The following is a 14778-nucleotide window of genomic DNA, read 5'->3' as shown; positions in this document are numbered from 1 at the left end:
TTTCAAGACATGTGGGGACCCTTCCTTGATGCTTTTCAAAATCTATAAGAATTTTTCAGCGAACTCTCTTAAGTCAGGTGTGGAAATACAGTGTGCGGGTGCAGGCAGTGACCTGGGTGGGAATGAATGGGATTGTTTTGCAGGGATTATGTTACTTTGGGATATATTATACATTTGTTTATATTCTTTTTTTTTCTCTTTCTTTCCCTTTTTTCTTTTTCTTTTTTTTTCTTTTATTTCACAGCCGAAGATACATTTTTGGACTCATTTCACAGCTTAAATGTACTACTTAACCTTAATGTACAGACCACCTGGGTCTGGGTGCAGTTCCCCCCTCCAGGGGCAAGGGTACCTAGACCCGGTTCGTAGAGTACGCTTGGGGAGTGTGATCGTGTGTACAGCGTCTCTTTATGTCTGTCTCCACGTTGGTTGAGTGTGGAGTAAGTGCATATGAGAGCATGAGGGTGGGAATGGATGTTTGTGTCTATATGTCAGGTTGGGTATCAGACGCCACCTCTCTGGGGACATCTCAGGCCCTCCAAGGTTTGGAGGCCTATCTCCACCCACCACCACTTCCCCTGCCAGTGGCGGACTCCCTCAGGTGTCAGTGCGTTGGTGGTTCTTTGTGTCTGGGGGTGGGCGTCCGGGTACACACCGGCTCACTCCTTGGCGGCCGCTTATCGGGGCCTGGAGCCTGGGGCTCGCTCGGGCCACTTCGGAGGTGGGGTGCCCCCGGCCTCTCGGCCTGGGGCTCGGTCACTCAGGCACAGCTGGCTGCCGGCGGAGCTCACGGGCGCGTCACTGCAACTCCCCCTGGCTTCTGCTCCGTGGCTGCTGAGTGAGCCCTCATCTGGGACTCTCCTCAGCTCTTACTGGGACAGTGGCGCGGCTGCCCCTCTGTTGGTCTTCCTTGGTCTGTTGTGTTCTGGGGGCCTCTGGATGTCTGGAGTTTTGTTCTCCTCCATACCTGCTTCATGCCCTGGTGGACGGGGCTGTGGCCCCCCCCCCCCCCCACACCCTCTAGCAGATCATTACATGGAGAAACCTTTGGAATGCAAGCATGCTGATCCACACAGGTATGCACACAGGTGTACACACGGCTATTCACAGACGCGGACTACAGCTTTCTTGGCTGCTGCCTCAAAGCACATTGTGCGCTGTCTATCTTGCGTGCTGCACAATATCGTTTATTATTTAGTATCTACTGCTAGCTAGTTTATTGTGATGGTGCCGTTTTTTTTATTATGTTGCTCTTTGTTGTTTGCTTTCTCTTCTGGGTTTTTTCTCCATACAGGTGACCCAGGTGTTTTTTTGGTTTTTTTTGTTTGTTTTTTTTCTTTCTTCCCCCCCTTCTCACCGTCTCTTCTCCCCTTTGGTTTTCTTTCTCTCCCTCTCTTTCTTTCATTCTTTCTCCCTGTCCTATCCCCCAGTCATGTCTGTCCCGTTTGTAGCAACTGTAAATAAAATAAATTCATAATTATAATAAAGGTCAATCAAATGGACCAATATCGCAAGGCCATGATGATCCACTTGGTAAAATAAATCCGCTTGGCATCTTTCTTGGCCTTAAGACAACAATTCTGATGGCTATAGATCCAAATGGGACACAAAAAAAAAAAAAAAAAACCCAGATCATCTGTAATCCTTCTCTTTTCTTTCTGTCTATATGTATAATATATATGTTGATGTTTATGTGTACAAAAGGAAACCTCTTAATAAAAAAGACATTGTTTAAAAAAAAAGTGGGATACTTAGATGCCGGTTAAGTGGAGCTTCCTGTTAAGCTGCGGGAAGCGCTTATAAATTAACATAAGACTTAGAAATCGGGCCGCTGTCCTGGACAGAGAACGGTCAATTGAACAGCAAGGTGGGCAAACCTGGGCTTAGAGGCTTTTAAATCTGTCGAAAAGGTAGGATGACCGATATCGGAGGCAGAGGAAGTGACGTTGAAAATGTTTGTTTTCTCTTTGATCTTTTAGTAGAATAAGCGGTTATAATGCACACTTTCTTACACATACTGAAAAAGTGCTCATGAAGAGATGATCTGTTGTGAAAGGTGACTTAGAGTGCAGTAAAAGGTCAATGCATGCACGCTTATGGTCACAGATATTACGTAGATTTATTTCTAGGGTAGAGGTGAAACATTTTGCTTTGTCTTTGCTTAGCAAGTAGTGATGCAGAAGGTGTTAAAGATATTCATGCCATGAATAAGTCGACAGGAAACATATGGAGAGTGAGACACCTACAGTGGGGCAAAAAAGTATTTAGTCAGCCACCGATTGTGCAAGTTCCCCCACCTAAAATGATGACAGAGGTCAGTAATTTGCACCAGAGGTACACTTCAACTGTGAGAGACAGAATGTGAAAAAAAAAATCCATGAATCCACATGGTAGGATTTGTAAAGAATTTATTCGTAAATCAGGGTGGAAAATAAGTATTTGGTCAATAACAAAAATACAACTCAATACTTTGTAACATAACCTTTGTTGGCAATAACAGAGGTCAAACGTTTACTATAGGTCTTTACCAGGTTTGCACACACAGTAGCTGGTATTTTGGCCCATTCCTCCATGCAGATCTTCTCGAGAGCAGTGATGTTTTGGGGCTGTCGCCGAGCAACACGGACTTTCAACTCCCGCCACAGATTTTCTATGGGGTTGAGGTCTGGAGACTGGCTAGGCCACTCCAGGACTTTCAAATGCTTCTTACGGAGCCACTCCTTTGTTGCTCGGGCGGTGTGTTTTGGATCATTGTCATGTTGGAAGACCCAGCCTCGTTTCATCTTCAAAGTTCTCACTGATGGAAGGAGGTTTTGGCTCACAATCTCACGATACATGGCCCCATTCATTCTGTCCTTAACACGGATCAGTCGTCCTGTCCCCTTGGCAGAAAAACAGCCCCATAGCATGATGTTTCCACCCCCATGCTTCACAGTAGGTATGGTGTTCTTGGGATGCAACTCAGTATTCTTCTTCCTCCAAACACGACGAGTTGAGTTTATACCAAAAAGTTCTACTTTGGTTTCATCTGACCACATGACATTCTCCCAATCCTCTGCTGTATCATCCATGTGCTCTCTGGCAAACTTCAGACGGGCCTGGACATGCACTGGCTTCAGCAGCGGAACACGTCTGGCACTGCGGGATTTGATTCCCTGCCGTTGTAGTGTGTTACTGATGGTGACCTTTGTTACTTTGGTCCCAGCTCTCTGCAGGTCATTCACCAGGTCCCCCCGTGTGGTTCTGGGATCTTTGCTCACCGTTCTCATGATCATTTTGACCCCACGGGATGAGATCTTGCGTGGAGCCCCAGATCGAGGGAGATTATCAGTGGTCTTGTATGTCTTCCATTTTCTGATGATTGCTCCCACAGTTGATTTTTTCACACCAAGCTGCTTGCCTATTGTAGATTCACTCTTCCCAGTCTGGTGCAGGTCTACAATACTTTTCCTGGTGTCCTTCGAAAGCTCTTTGGTCTTGGCCATGGCGGAGTTTGGAGTCTGACTGTTTGAGGCTGTGGACAGGTGTCTTTTATACAGATGATGAGTTCAAACAGGTGCCATTCATACAGGTAACGAGTGGGGGACAGAAAAGCTTCTTACAGAAGACGTTACAGGTCTGTGAGAGCCAGAGATTTTCCATGTTTGAGGTGACCAAATACTTATTTTCCACCCTGATTTACGAATAAATTCTTTACAAATCCTACCATGTGGATTCATGGATTTTTTTTTCACATTCTGTCTCTCACAGTTGAAGTGTACCTCTGGTGCAAATTACTGACCTCTGTCATCATTTTAGGTGGGGGAACTTGCACAATCGGTGGCTGACTAAATACTTTTTTGCCCCACTGTATATAGGGCAAAATGTGGTTGAGCTTGTAACTGAATGTGTGCCTGCAAAAGTAACAGTGTTGTACAAGACGTGCTCGAGATGATCAGATAAGAGAAGAAGAGAGCGAGCAACAGGAAACAGCTGGAGGGAAGACGGTGAAAGCGGCTCTTTAAGTGTGTTAAAGGTTGTCAAAAATATCGCTTACACAAATAAATAAAATTGAAGATTAAATACATAAAGGATAGAACCCAGAACATGATAAGTTGAACCAACTTTGAATAATTAAGAGAACAATTGATGAATACATTAGATTACTGAGGCGTAGCAGGGGGAGGAGGTTTTTTTTATACTTTACAGCAGCGGTCCCCAACCTTTTTTGCGCCACGGACCGGTTTATGCCCAACAATATTTTCACGGACCGGCCTTTAAGGTGTTGCGGATAAATTCAACAAAATAAAACTAGTACCGATACCGAAAAAAAGAAGATTTATTCATAACACACGTGAAAAGACCCAGGAAAACCGAGTTAACGATAAAAACACTAACAAAATAACACTGAAAACCGATAAAAACCCTGAAAACCATACATTTCACACCTGAGCCTCAACTCTCGCGGCCCGGTACCAAACGACTCACGGACCGGTACCGGTCATGTTAAAAGAATGTTGGAAATTTGATCAGAATACGGTGAAAATGAGAGAAACAGACATTTTTCTCAGATCATTGTGTTAAATTGTCAAAATCCCCGTGTTCTCTTTAAGACTATCAGCTCTACTCTAAACAACCCTGAAAGCCTCTGCTGACACATGTCATCAGTTCCTTTCTTTCTTTGTAAACAAGGTCGAGTCTGTCAGGTCAGCAATAGTACTTCCTACAGATGACCCATCAGTGTTTATTCCATGACTGTAAACATGTTTCCATTCGTCACTTCAGTCTTTACTCTGAAATACAGGAAATGACATCATGGCTCAAAATCTTTGTCGTTCAAACAATTCTTTATTTAACATTTTTTTAACTTTATTTAACAAAATACATTCAATAAAAACTTCAACTGAAACTGATTTTTAATCCAACCACTGAAAAAAAAGGTAACGACTGAACACAAACACTACAGAAGAACAATTTATAAAGATTAACATTGAACTATAGGAACAGTTTGATTCACAGCCTCATTAGAACTTTAACTTAAACTTAAGGAGAGCCGACCTGAGCTCTGTGGAGCCTGATCTCCAGGGTTTTAAGTTGGACTCTGAAACCAGAAGAGGATGTTTCTCTCTCTTCAGATTCGCTGTCGTCCTGTGATGGGAACGGTTTCAGCCCTGCGTGATCGCGCTGATGTTTGCACAGAGCAGATGATGAAGTGAATGTTTTGGCACAGTGGTAACAGTGAAACAGTTTATTAGTAACGTGGGATCGTTTGTGTGCAGAGTATGAACTGAGATTACTGAAGCTCTTGTCACACTGCTCACAGCTGTAGTTTCCTTCCATGTGTGTACGTTCATGGTTGCTACGATGACCTGACTGTGAGAAGCTTTTGTCACAGTGTCTGCACTTGTATGGTTTCGCTCCTGTGTGGACTCGTTTGTGTGTTTTAAGCTGACTTGCAGTGGTGAAGGATGACCCACACTGATCACAGAGGTGCTTTTTGACCCCACTGTGAAAGAGTTCATGTTGTTTTAACTCAGCTGATGTGGGGAAGCTTCTCCCACATTCTTTGCAGTATTTCAGTTTGTCTCCAGTGTGTTTATGTTGATGTATTTTTAGGCTGGCTTGCTGACTGAAAGTTTTTCCACAGATGTCACAACGAAAGTCTTTCCCACCACCACAGCGATGACAGGGTTGAGAAGTGGATCCATCTGTGTCGCTCTGCTTCTAAACAAAGACACAAAGACCGTGTAAGTCAGTCCTTCAACACTTTTATCCTGAAAGTCGCCTGAAATAAAGAGCATCTCTGCAGACGTCCAATTACATTTTACTGTTTCGATTAACACACTCAGTTTACTGGGCTACAATAACTACAATACTACCACCATAATACTACAGCAATACTTATTTAATATTACAGTAACATCTGACTTACACTTAAATGAAATGAAAACCTGAATAATGGCTCAGAGCTACTCTTCGGTGCAGCAGAAGTGCTAACATGCTAACACAATTTAATGAGCAGACTTGTTCCAAACAGTCAGACTGAACTTACAAGAATAAAATAAAAATACAAACCTCACAGTAACTGCACTTGTAGAGTCTCTTTCTGGTGTGGATCTGTTGGTGTTCTCTCAGGTACTGTGGAGTTTTAAAAGTCTTCTCACACAGGTCACATTGATAAGGTCTCTCCTCAGTGTGGGTAAACATGTGGCGTTGTAACTGTGTGTCTGTTGTAAAGTATTTGCCACACTGATCACACCAGTACACATCTTCTCCGGTGTGAATGCGTAGGTGTATATTTCGGTACCCTAGCTGGCTGAACGTTTTTCCACAGATGTCACAGCTGTATGCCTTAATTCCAGAGTGGGTAACTAGATGTCTCTGTAAGTGGCTACTGTGAATAAAAGCTCTGCCACACTGATCACAGCTGTAAGCTTTAACTCCACTGTGGATGACTTGGTGTGTTTTCAGGGAATTCTTCCAGGAAAACGACTTTCCACACAAGTCACAGCTGAACGGTCTCTCTCCAGTGTGGATGAGCTGATGTTGTTTTAGTTTAAACTTCCAGGTAAAATCCTTCCCACACTCGTCACAGGTGTTTTTTTTCTCTCTCTTTCTTCTGTGAGGTTTGTCGGCCTCCTGAGAGCGCTGACTTCTCGGTCCACGTTGGTCCTGCAGTGACAGAGATACAAACAGAGGCAGTGAGTGAAATGCAGTCATTAAACAAACTGAAGCTTCAAACTCCCTCCATTAACACTAGTTTTAAACCTGAAGGTGGAGTGTGGCACCAAACACCTTAAAGGTCTCTTATCCCCACCTACTGGTAGTAGTAACACATTACATCCAACCTGCTGTTAAAGATAATTAATCATTGTTCAAACACTCTAAAATCATGCCCATCCCTCCTGCCTGTGCACAAATATTAATGCTAACACACTCAGAATAGTAATAAATGTTTACCAGGTCTGTACTTTTTTATATTTCCTGTTTGTTTCCTATTATATATTTCTATAATTGTATAATTTATTCGATAATAATAAATCATATGTAACAGTTACTAGCTTGGTTCAGTGAAGGATGATGTCAGAGTCTGACTGTAACCTGACGTTTTTTTTTTACTTTTACTCGCTACATTAAAAAAAAAAAAAATCTGTATTTTCTACTCCTTACATTTTCAACACAGGCTTGTTACTTTTGGTTTAAGTCATTTGAGGGGAGTTATTTCATCACTGCGGGCATCAAAGATCAAATTGATTTGAGCCTAAACAGTAACACATGAAATCCAATCCTGCATCATACACCAGGCTGTGTGGTAAAGTCCTATAAATGGAGCATGTAACGATCACTGTAACACAAACCGTAAATCTTATCTGAGTTTAAAGGTTTAAATCACCGTCAATTTCATCCTTCTATGATTCAGAGTTTGGTGACATCCTTATCATACAGAGTTCCGTTGGCTGAGTTGGGAAAAAGTTCTCAATAGAGTTTTTGAGCTCAGCAAAGAAATCTGTCAGTTCATGGTGTGAGATTATTATATTATCTTATGCCACGTTATACCCCTAATTAAAGATAGTGAAATTATTATGTAGTTTTAGTTTGCATTATTCTCCTGACTTTGAAGAAGGTGACAACTATTACAGTTATTAAACTGATTTGTATTACATTAGACTGCTGATTTGTGAATGAGTGATATTGTTTTATGATGCATTATACTGCTGAGGTATAAGAAATACTGTTTTCAGAGAGTCATGGCCTTATTTGTCTGATTAGAAGAGAACAGAGCATACCGGAGAGGTTTTCTGCCCCATCTCATCAGGAGGAGATAAAACAGGGAGCCAAGGCCGTCACTTAGGCGCCGTAAGAGAGAAAGAATGTGAATGTTTAGGTTTTATGACTAGGTGGAGGGGGGCTGAAGCTATAAGAATGTGAGAAACACTCAGACGCTTCGAGATCAGGCGGACACCCTCCCGCGCTCATCTCCCCTCCGGATGGTTTATGCTCAAAAGTGTTGAATTGTATGGAATAAAAGATTGTTGATTGAGCATTTATACACCGAGTATTGTCCTTCCTTCAGCCCAAAGATCAAAAGAATTGGGAGATTTAACAATGGACATGGCATGTATGATGCAGTGAAGGCATTTCAAGTGAAGCTGTCACAAATGCACCAGTGCAACCTGTCTCACTTTCCCTGTTGCCAAGTAATGTTGAACCAAGTCGGCGCACTTTGCTGATAAACTGAGCGCACTGAGTTCGCGGCGCTTTGGTGACTGTGAAGCACAAAAAGAGAATTTCAAGCTTCTTCTTTACGTGGAAACTGCACCTGTGCAGATTCAGATGGAGCTGCAGTGTAATGATAGACTCAAGGCAAAGTACGACACTGAATGGCCTGCACAGTTTATTAGTTCCATTCCTGCAGCAATGCCCCAGCTCCGTCTACATGCAGCTCCAACCTTGTGTATGTTTTCATTTATTTTTTCTGGGGTTTTTGCAGCATGTTCATATTTCTAACTTGCATAATTTTGACAGGATATATTTTTATGAAGATCAAAACATTTAAAGTTAAAGTTGATTTTTTAAGTTTATTTATTCTGGAATAAAATTCCTGTCTGTTTTTATTCATATTTCTGTTTAAAAAACATGGTTTTAGTGTGTTCAATAAATGTTTATCTTGTTTGGCACGCAACCTAAAGTGTGCCTTGAGTTTTGCTCCCTGTGCAGTTGAGTTTGACACCCCTGGTGTAGAGGATGGAAATCAGCCAGGACAACTCATGAAACATCTGCAGACATCTGGTTGAATTCAGTTGTGTACATCCACAGAGAGCAGCAGGTCAGCTGATCACAGCCTGTACATTAAGAACATCGACTGGAGCTCTCAATAGAAATGATTGTGAGCTGTGACTCTTTTCCCCACACTGAGCCACTACAGCTGATTTTAGGGTTGAATCCTGCTGAATCCCACTTTAACCTCTTCCCTGCCCATTTTCCTCTTTAGAGGCAAAGTCACCCTCTACAATGTAGGCATTGTATTATTACATGAATATTACATTACATTAATATAGCACAAGGTTCAGTTAGTTTTGCATAATATATATATCAGTACTTCATCTTTTACCCCTTTAAGACCTACCATAGAACCAAGAGCTTATGTTTATATTTTTACTAGAGATGGCACGATACCACTTTTTTATGTCCGATACCATAAATTTGGATATCTGCCGATACCTATATGAATCCGTATTTTTTAATCAACAGAACTGTTTTTTTTTTAATATCTTGCTGTTTTTGTATAAGTTCATACTCAAGTTAAAAAACAAAACACTAAAGCTATTCTGTTATACCTGTATGCAAAAAATACACAGCACCCAAATATTTCATAGTTCAGTAATAGTGATCAATCTAATACACTTAATCCTACTCCATCCTCCCTATTCTGGTATTTTAAGGAGTAAGTAACCTAAATAATAGGGCTCTAAAACTCCCAGCAAAAAAAAAAATAGATAGGGAATCACCCACCCTCCACTTCATGATGCTTAATCAACATAATCAACTTTAATTTGATGCAGTGTGAAAAAAGATTCACAGAAATCAATTATTTTTCAAGAATAATTAAATAGATTCAACATCTTTCTTCAACAGAATTGCAGACTGCACAGATGGTACCTTCCCAAAGGAAAAAGTAGTAAAGCTTACTAGGGTATATTAGGCTTAGTTACTATATACAGTCATGGACTTCTATACATTTTACATCAGATTAAAACTTTGGGTGTAAGATTCAGATAATTATTTATTAAAATCTAGACATTTTAAATGAGAATAAGAAAGAAAAGGATGTCTTTGTGCCCCCTTTTCCCTGTTAATGCCCTATCGGCCACCCTGGCTAAACTTTGCTAGATCCGCCCCTGCACAGTTACCAGCCGTCAGCTAGAAAAGGATCCTGGTGTAGAAAGTAATATTAAATAAATTCTAACAACAGCTTATCAAGGTTAAACGTGCTGCTGTTGTTCAGCTGCTGGTTTCCTCTTTCTGGCGCGAAGTGGGCAATAAACAAACAAGAGAGACGGACTCGCGACAGAAAAGCCGATCAGCTGATCATGATTTCATGACTGAAGTAGCAGCAGGAGAGGGAGGGGGAGAGAAGAGGCAGTCGCTCCATATATGTTCCATCGCAGGAATGCTTTACAAACATTCAGAGACGAACTTACACACTTGCTTTACTTCTCTCTGGGATAACTTCCTCGGAGATGAAATGCCGGATTGGTAGCGAGGCTACAAATACACACAGCCGCTCTATCACGTGAGCACACTGCTCCGACGTGCTACGGTTATGAGCCGAGTTACGCCATGTCGCAAGTTTTGTGAGGTGCTTTTTTGAAATTTAATGGATCGGATTACATTTTTTATTTCTCTCCGATATCAGATCCAGTAATTTACGTCAGTATCGAACCGATACGATACGTGATATCGGATCGGTCCATCTCTAATTTTTACATGCCCTTAATGCAGGGCTCTAGAGTGCGACCAATTTGGTCGCAAATGCGACCAAATTTTTCAGTGGTGCGACTAAAAAATATATTTGCTTGCACCTGTGCGACCAAATGTTCGGGTAGCAAAAAAAAAAAAAAAAAAAAAATCTGCAACCTTCCCTGTGGTCAACAACAGACACACATTATGCCCCTATCGTGGACTAAACCAATCAGAGATAGTAAGGGGCGGGACCTCTCTGATTGGCCGTGGTCCAGTTGAAAGTGCAGGTGGAAGTGGGAGGTGAGTAGCTTGAATAAAGCGATATCAATTCATTAAATCCTGAATCGACTTTTAAATATAACTGTGTTTTGCCAGAAACGCCAGATTCTCAGATTAAAGCTCACAAAACCATTTCAACAACAACCAAACAGCAAATGAGAGCAGGTACACGGACTCCACACAAAGACGTAAACACAGAGCCAACGCATCAGAATCAGCTTTGTCTTTCTCGGCTTTCTCAGCTTAGCGATCCTGATGCGTCCGGTCCACGCTGTGATTACGTCTTTTTGCGCTGATTCTGAGCTGCAGGTTTTGTCTCTCCAACCAAAATTCACCGAGCCAGCAGCAAAAGAAGCAGCAAACTGCGCTTCACATTTGATCAATGTCGTCATGAATTTTGCTGTTTTGCTTCCACGACTATTAAAATCACACTTCATGCACAGCTAGCTCTCTCTCTCTCTCTCTGTACTTCAAGAACAGTTTCCCGTCTCCAATCTCTGTTTTCTGTATTATTCATTCGCTTATTACCCACCAGTCTACCGTTGTTTACAGCGCTGTCGGCTGCTGTCTTTTTCTATTCTTTTTTTCACTTAAATGACATCGGACAAGAAAGCCTATTTTTTCTGTTGTTCAATACTGAAGAAATTTAAACTTTATATGCAGAACATTGTAGAATATTTTGAAGGTTATCTGCTATAAAAAGCCAGACAAGGAAAATCTCCTTCATGTTTTTCTGTGTTTTATTCTCAGTTACTTTCACACAAAGGCATCTGCTGTGATGTTCACAATTCTGAAGAAGTCAGTACTGATAAATGATCAGAATTATAATATTTCTGACTGTCTGAGGCTAAGTTGAATCGAATCGGGACTTTGAAAACCGGAATCGAATGGATTATAGAAATCAGTGATGATACCCAGCCCTAGTGAGCAGCCTAGGCACGACAGAAGTGGATGTAGCTGTAATAGGAAAAGAACTATTGCTAACTTTTCTGTTAAGTTAAGGCCTGATCCTTCTGAAATTCATAGCCAGTGCTCTGACACGGTGTCATCAATCTTTGAATGCTGAAAAAGCACAGTGTATCCAGAAAAACACATTATATTATATAAATTATTATAAAATTTGTGTGCGCCTAACTTTTGTGCTGGTACACCTAACTTTTTAAAGTTAGGCGTACCGGCAAAAAGTTAGTCTAGAGCCCTGCCTTAATGCCATTTTGGGGAGCATTTCAAGTTGCTATACATCAATATGACCATTATATCCCAAATGTTAATAATATCTATGCATTAAGTCCATAGTAACTACATAAAGTGCAAAAAAACTGCAATAAAATACAAAAAAATTTAAATTGTTTTTGTTTTGTTTTTTACACATATTTGTAGTTAGAAAATTGTATCCCTCAAAACTGTAAATTTAAAAAAGTTGCACATTGTTTCCAACCACAGGAAATTTGTTTTTGAGCATTTTTGAGGAAAAACAAAAATAAATATTATAATGCAAATTTGCAAACAAACAGCATGTGCATCAAAATAAACTATTACCAACAGTGCAGTTTGAGTTCTAAGCATCCCAGAAACAATACAGAAAAGAATAAAGTCAAACATGACTTTTAAAAACACCAGTATAGGTGTCGCTGAAGGCAGGTTTTGGCAGGTAAAGTCGGACATGTGATAGTTCGCGCTGGCATCTATTCCAACATAGGAAGTGCTATGAACAGCAAAGCGTGTTTCTGGTATATTATGTTTTTTTGCTGCAAGTGCTTTTTATGCAATTTCTGCAAATACATATGTGGAAGGAAACGTGACCTAGGGCAAGCTGATGGCATAAGATGTAAGTACAACTATTCCTAAATAAAATAATTGTGTTAGCTTAAGTGCAGTTCTACCGGGATTTTAAAATTGTTACGCAAAACGGAGCATTCCTGCTCCAATAGGCCTTAAAGGGTTAATGGAGTATTTCTTAACACTAGTATCTGTCACCTTCTTTGTCGAACTCATTGTTTTCTCTGCAGTGGCTGAGCTGAGTCCAAGTAGCGTAAATGTTCCCCTGCTGCTCCGTCAGACTCTTCTCCTCCTGCTGATCAGCTGGGACACAAAACAGAACTTTGTTAGGCTCCACACTGCACTGAAGAGTCAAAGTGTCTCATATGTTCATCTGAGAGCACAAACAACAAATTTTAGCTTCCCTGGGTGAGCAACTTGTTTAAAACATACACAAAAGGTTTGAGCACCGATACCAAATTCAGCAGTATGGCACACCAGTACCAGGAGAGCAATTCCTCTTTAAAAAAAGCCCTGGCAAAGAACAAAAACAGAACAATCGATGGACCTGCATAAACGAGTACAGTGTTTCCCAACCACTGTGCCGCGGCATATATACGTGTGCCGTGAGAACTGATCAGGTGTGCCGTGGAAGATTATCCTATCTGAGTGGGTGTAGAAATCTGAGCCATGATCTGAGTAACCCTCATCACTCAGTCACACTCCGATTCTCTACTTATATCAAGTCCATTGCACTACTTTCAAGCATTCTGCAACCTGTCCTCTAATTTATTCTTACTGTCTTACTATTTATATTGTTTTCCATGCACAGTTGGTGTGGAGCACCCACAATTTAGTTGAATATGTACAAAGACAATAAAAGACTATTCTATTCTATTTTAAAAAACTCTGCAGTACTTTTAAAACACAGATCCCCTCTTGGGGTTCGAGGCTGTATTTGTTTTAAAAATGAATCTCTGGTATCTCTGGCCTATCATTATTATTTTGCTAACAGTTAATCAGGCTCATTTACTGAATACTGATCAGAATTTATCAAATTATCTTTGAAATGATTCTAACAACAGGCCTCTCAGAGTGAGGCCAGTTTTTACAATCACATGCCCTGTGGGCTGACACAACTTTGCTGATAAGACAAAGGCAGCTGTGTTTTAGTCTGGAATACATTTATTTTTTACCTTTCTTTTAAATTGATTTCATTATAGCACTTTTACCGCCAACATATTTGGATTTTTTGGCGCTGGAATTGACCTTATATTGATGATGGCTGGCGTTAGCTAGCTAGCTAGCTAGCTTGGATAGCACGCTGCATTCAAAAACTATGCAGGTGCCACACAGTGACAGAGATGCTAACTAGCGCTTAGTAACAGACTAATAAAATAATAGAAACTCTGATTACACTTAGCTAATTTAAAAGCTTTCTTCTAATAATAACACTGTTTTCTTCTCTGTGTTTCATTAGCATTTGTTAATATTTTCTTGTAAATTAGTTTATAGCAGCTTGACTTGATGTAGAGGTTTTTTCTTTCAACTGGTTCACAAATAACTGACAACAGAGACCGAGGAGAGCAACAGAAAACTTCACTCAGGAGCTAAATTCAAGATTGACTGAACTCAGATCAAAGTTACCTTAGTGCTTCACTTTAGATGAGGAAGAAAAATAAACTAAAACACAAACGCAATGAAGCGGGAACTTCGCGGCTTCTTCTTCTTTGGGGTTTTTCTTTGGCGGTTAGAGCTTTAAGGTGCATTACCGCCACCTGCTGGACTAGATGGTTCTTAAACTAAAACTAGACATTTAAAAGTATTTTAATAAACAATAAAAACAAAGACAAAATGTTTCAGTGTGTTATATTCATGAACATAAACATCAGATGGCTTCAGCTTACGCTTACCCCCATTTATTTAAGAGATTTTGCTCTCTGCAGGCGAGGATTTTTTGTTTAGAGGATCTTTGTAAGCCTGTATTTACTTTAAAAGAAGGGAAGCACTTCTTCATTCTACAGAAAAGGTGACACATTACAGATGAGTTCATAAAAAGTGTCTCTGTCACTCTTTCAAGGCTCTGTCATATGGAAGAAATATAGTATCATCAGAATTCAAGTATTTTTAGACATTGAATTTATGACACTGAATTTTTATCCTCCAAATTTCCCTGCAAAAATATTCACCTGCAAAAATTCACCTGCAAAAATTCACCTGAAAAAAATTCACCTGCAAAAATTCACCTGAAAAAAATTCACCTGCAAAAATTCACCTGCAAAAATTCACCTGCAAAAG

At 40.6% G+C, this 14778-nt stretch overlaps 1 protein-coding gene across 1 annotated transcript; it reads right to left on the bottom strand.

Annotated features, from left to right (window-relative positions):
* Positions 1 to 4715: 4715 nt before the first annotated feature.
* LOC145421786 (uncharacterized) lies at positions 4716 to 14758 on the bottom strand. Its single transcript, XM_080292577.1, has 4 exons — positions 14128 to 14758; positions 12700 to 12804; positions 6055 to 6651; positions 4716 to 5703 (listed from the first exon to the last, which is right to left on the bottom strand). The coding sequence occupies exons 2-4, from the start codon at positions 12715 to 12717 to the stop codon at positions 5023 to 5025; spliced, it is 1296 nt and encodes a 431-aa protein (XP_080148703.1). The 5' UTR covers positions 12718 to 12804; positions 14128 to 14758; the 3' UTR covers positions 4716 to 5022.
* Between the last annotated feature and the right edge of the window lie 20 nt (positions 14759 to 14778).

The sequence above is a fragment of the Astatotilapia calliptera genome, chromosome 18 (assembly GCF_964374335.1).
Source record: "Astatotilapia calliptera chromosome 18, fAstCal68.1, whole genome shotgun sequence".
Classification (NCBI taxonomy): domain Eukaryota; kingdom Metazoa; phylum Chordata; class Actinopteri; order Cichliformes; family Cichlidae; genus Astatotilapia; species Astatotilapia calliptera.
The sequence above is the reverse complement of the archived record's forward strand: the minus strand, read 5'-3'. Positions and strand labels throughout refer to the sequence as shown.

Excerpts from the sequence above, each read along its gene's own strand:
- LOC145421786 (XM_080292577.1), bottom strand. Across the intron at positions 5,704-6,054 it reads ACAAGTGCAGTTACTGTGAG|AAGCAGAGCGACACAGATGG; the intron begins GTTTGTATTTTT and ends GTCTTTGTTTAG.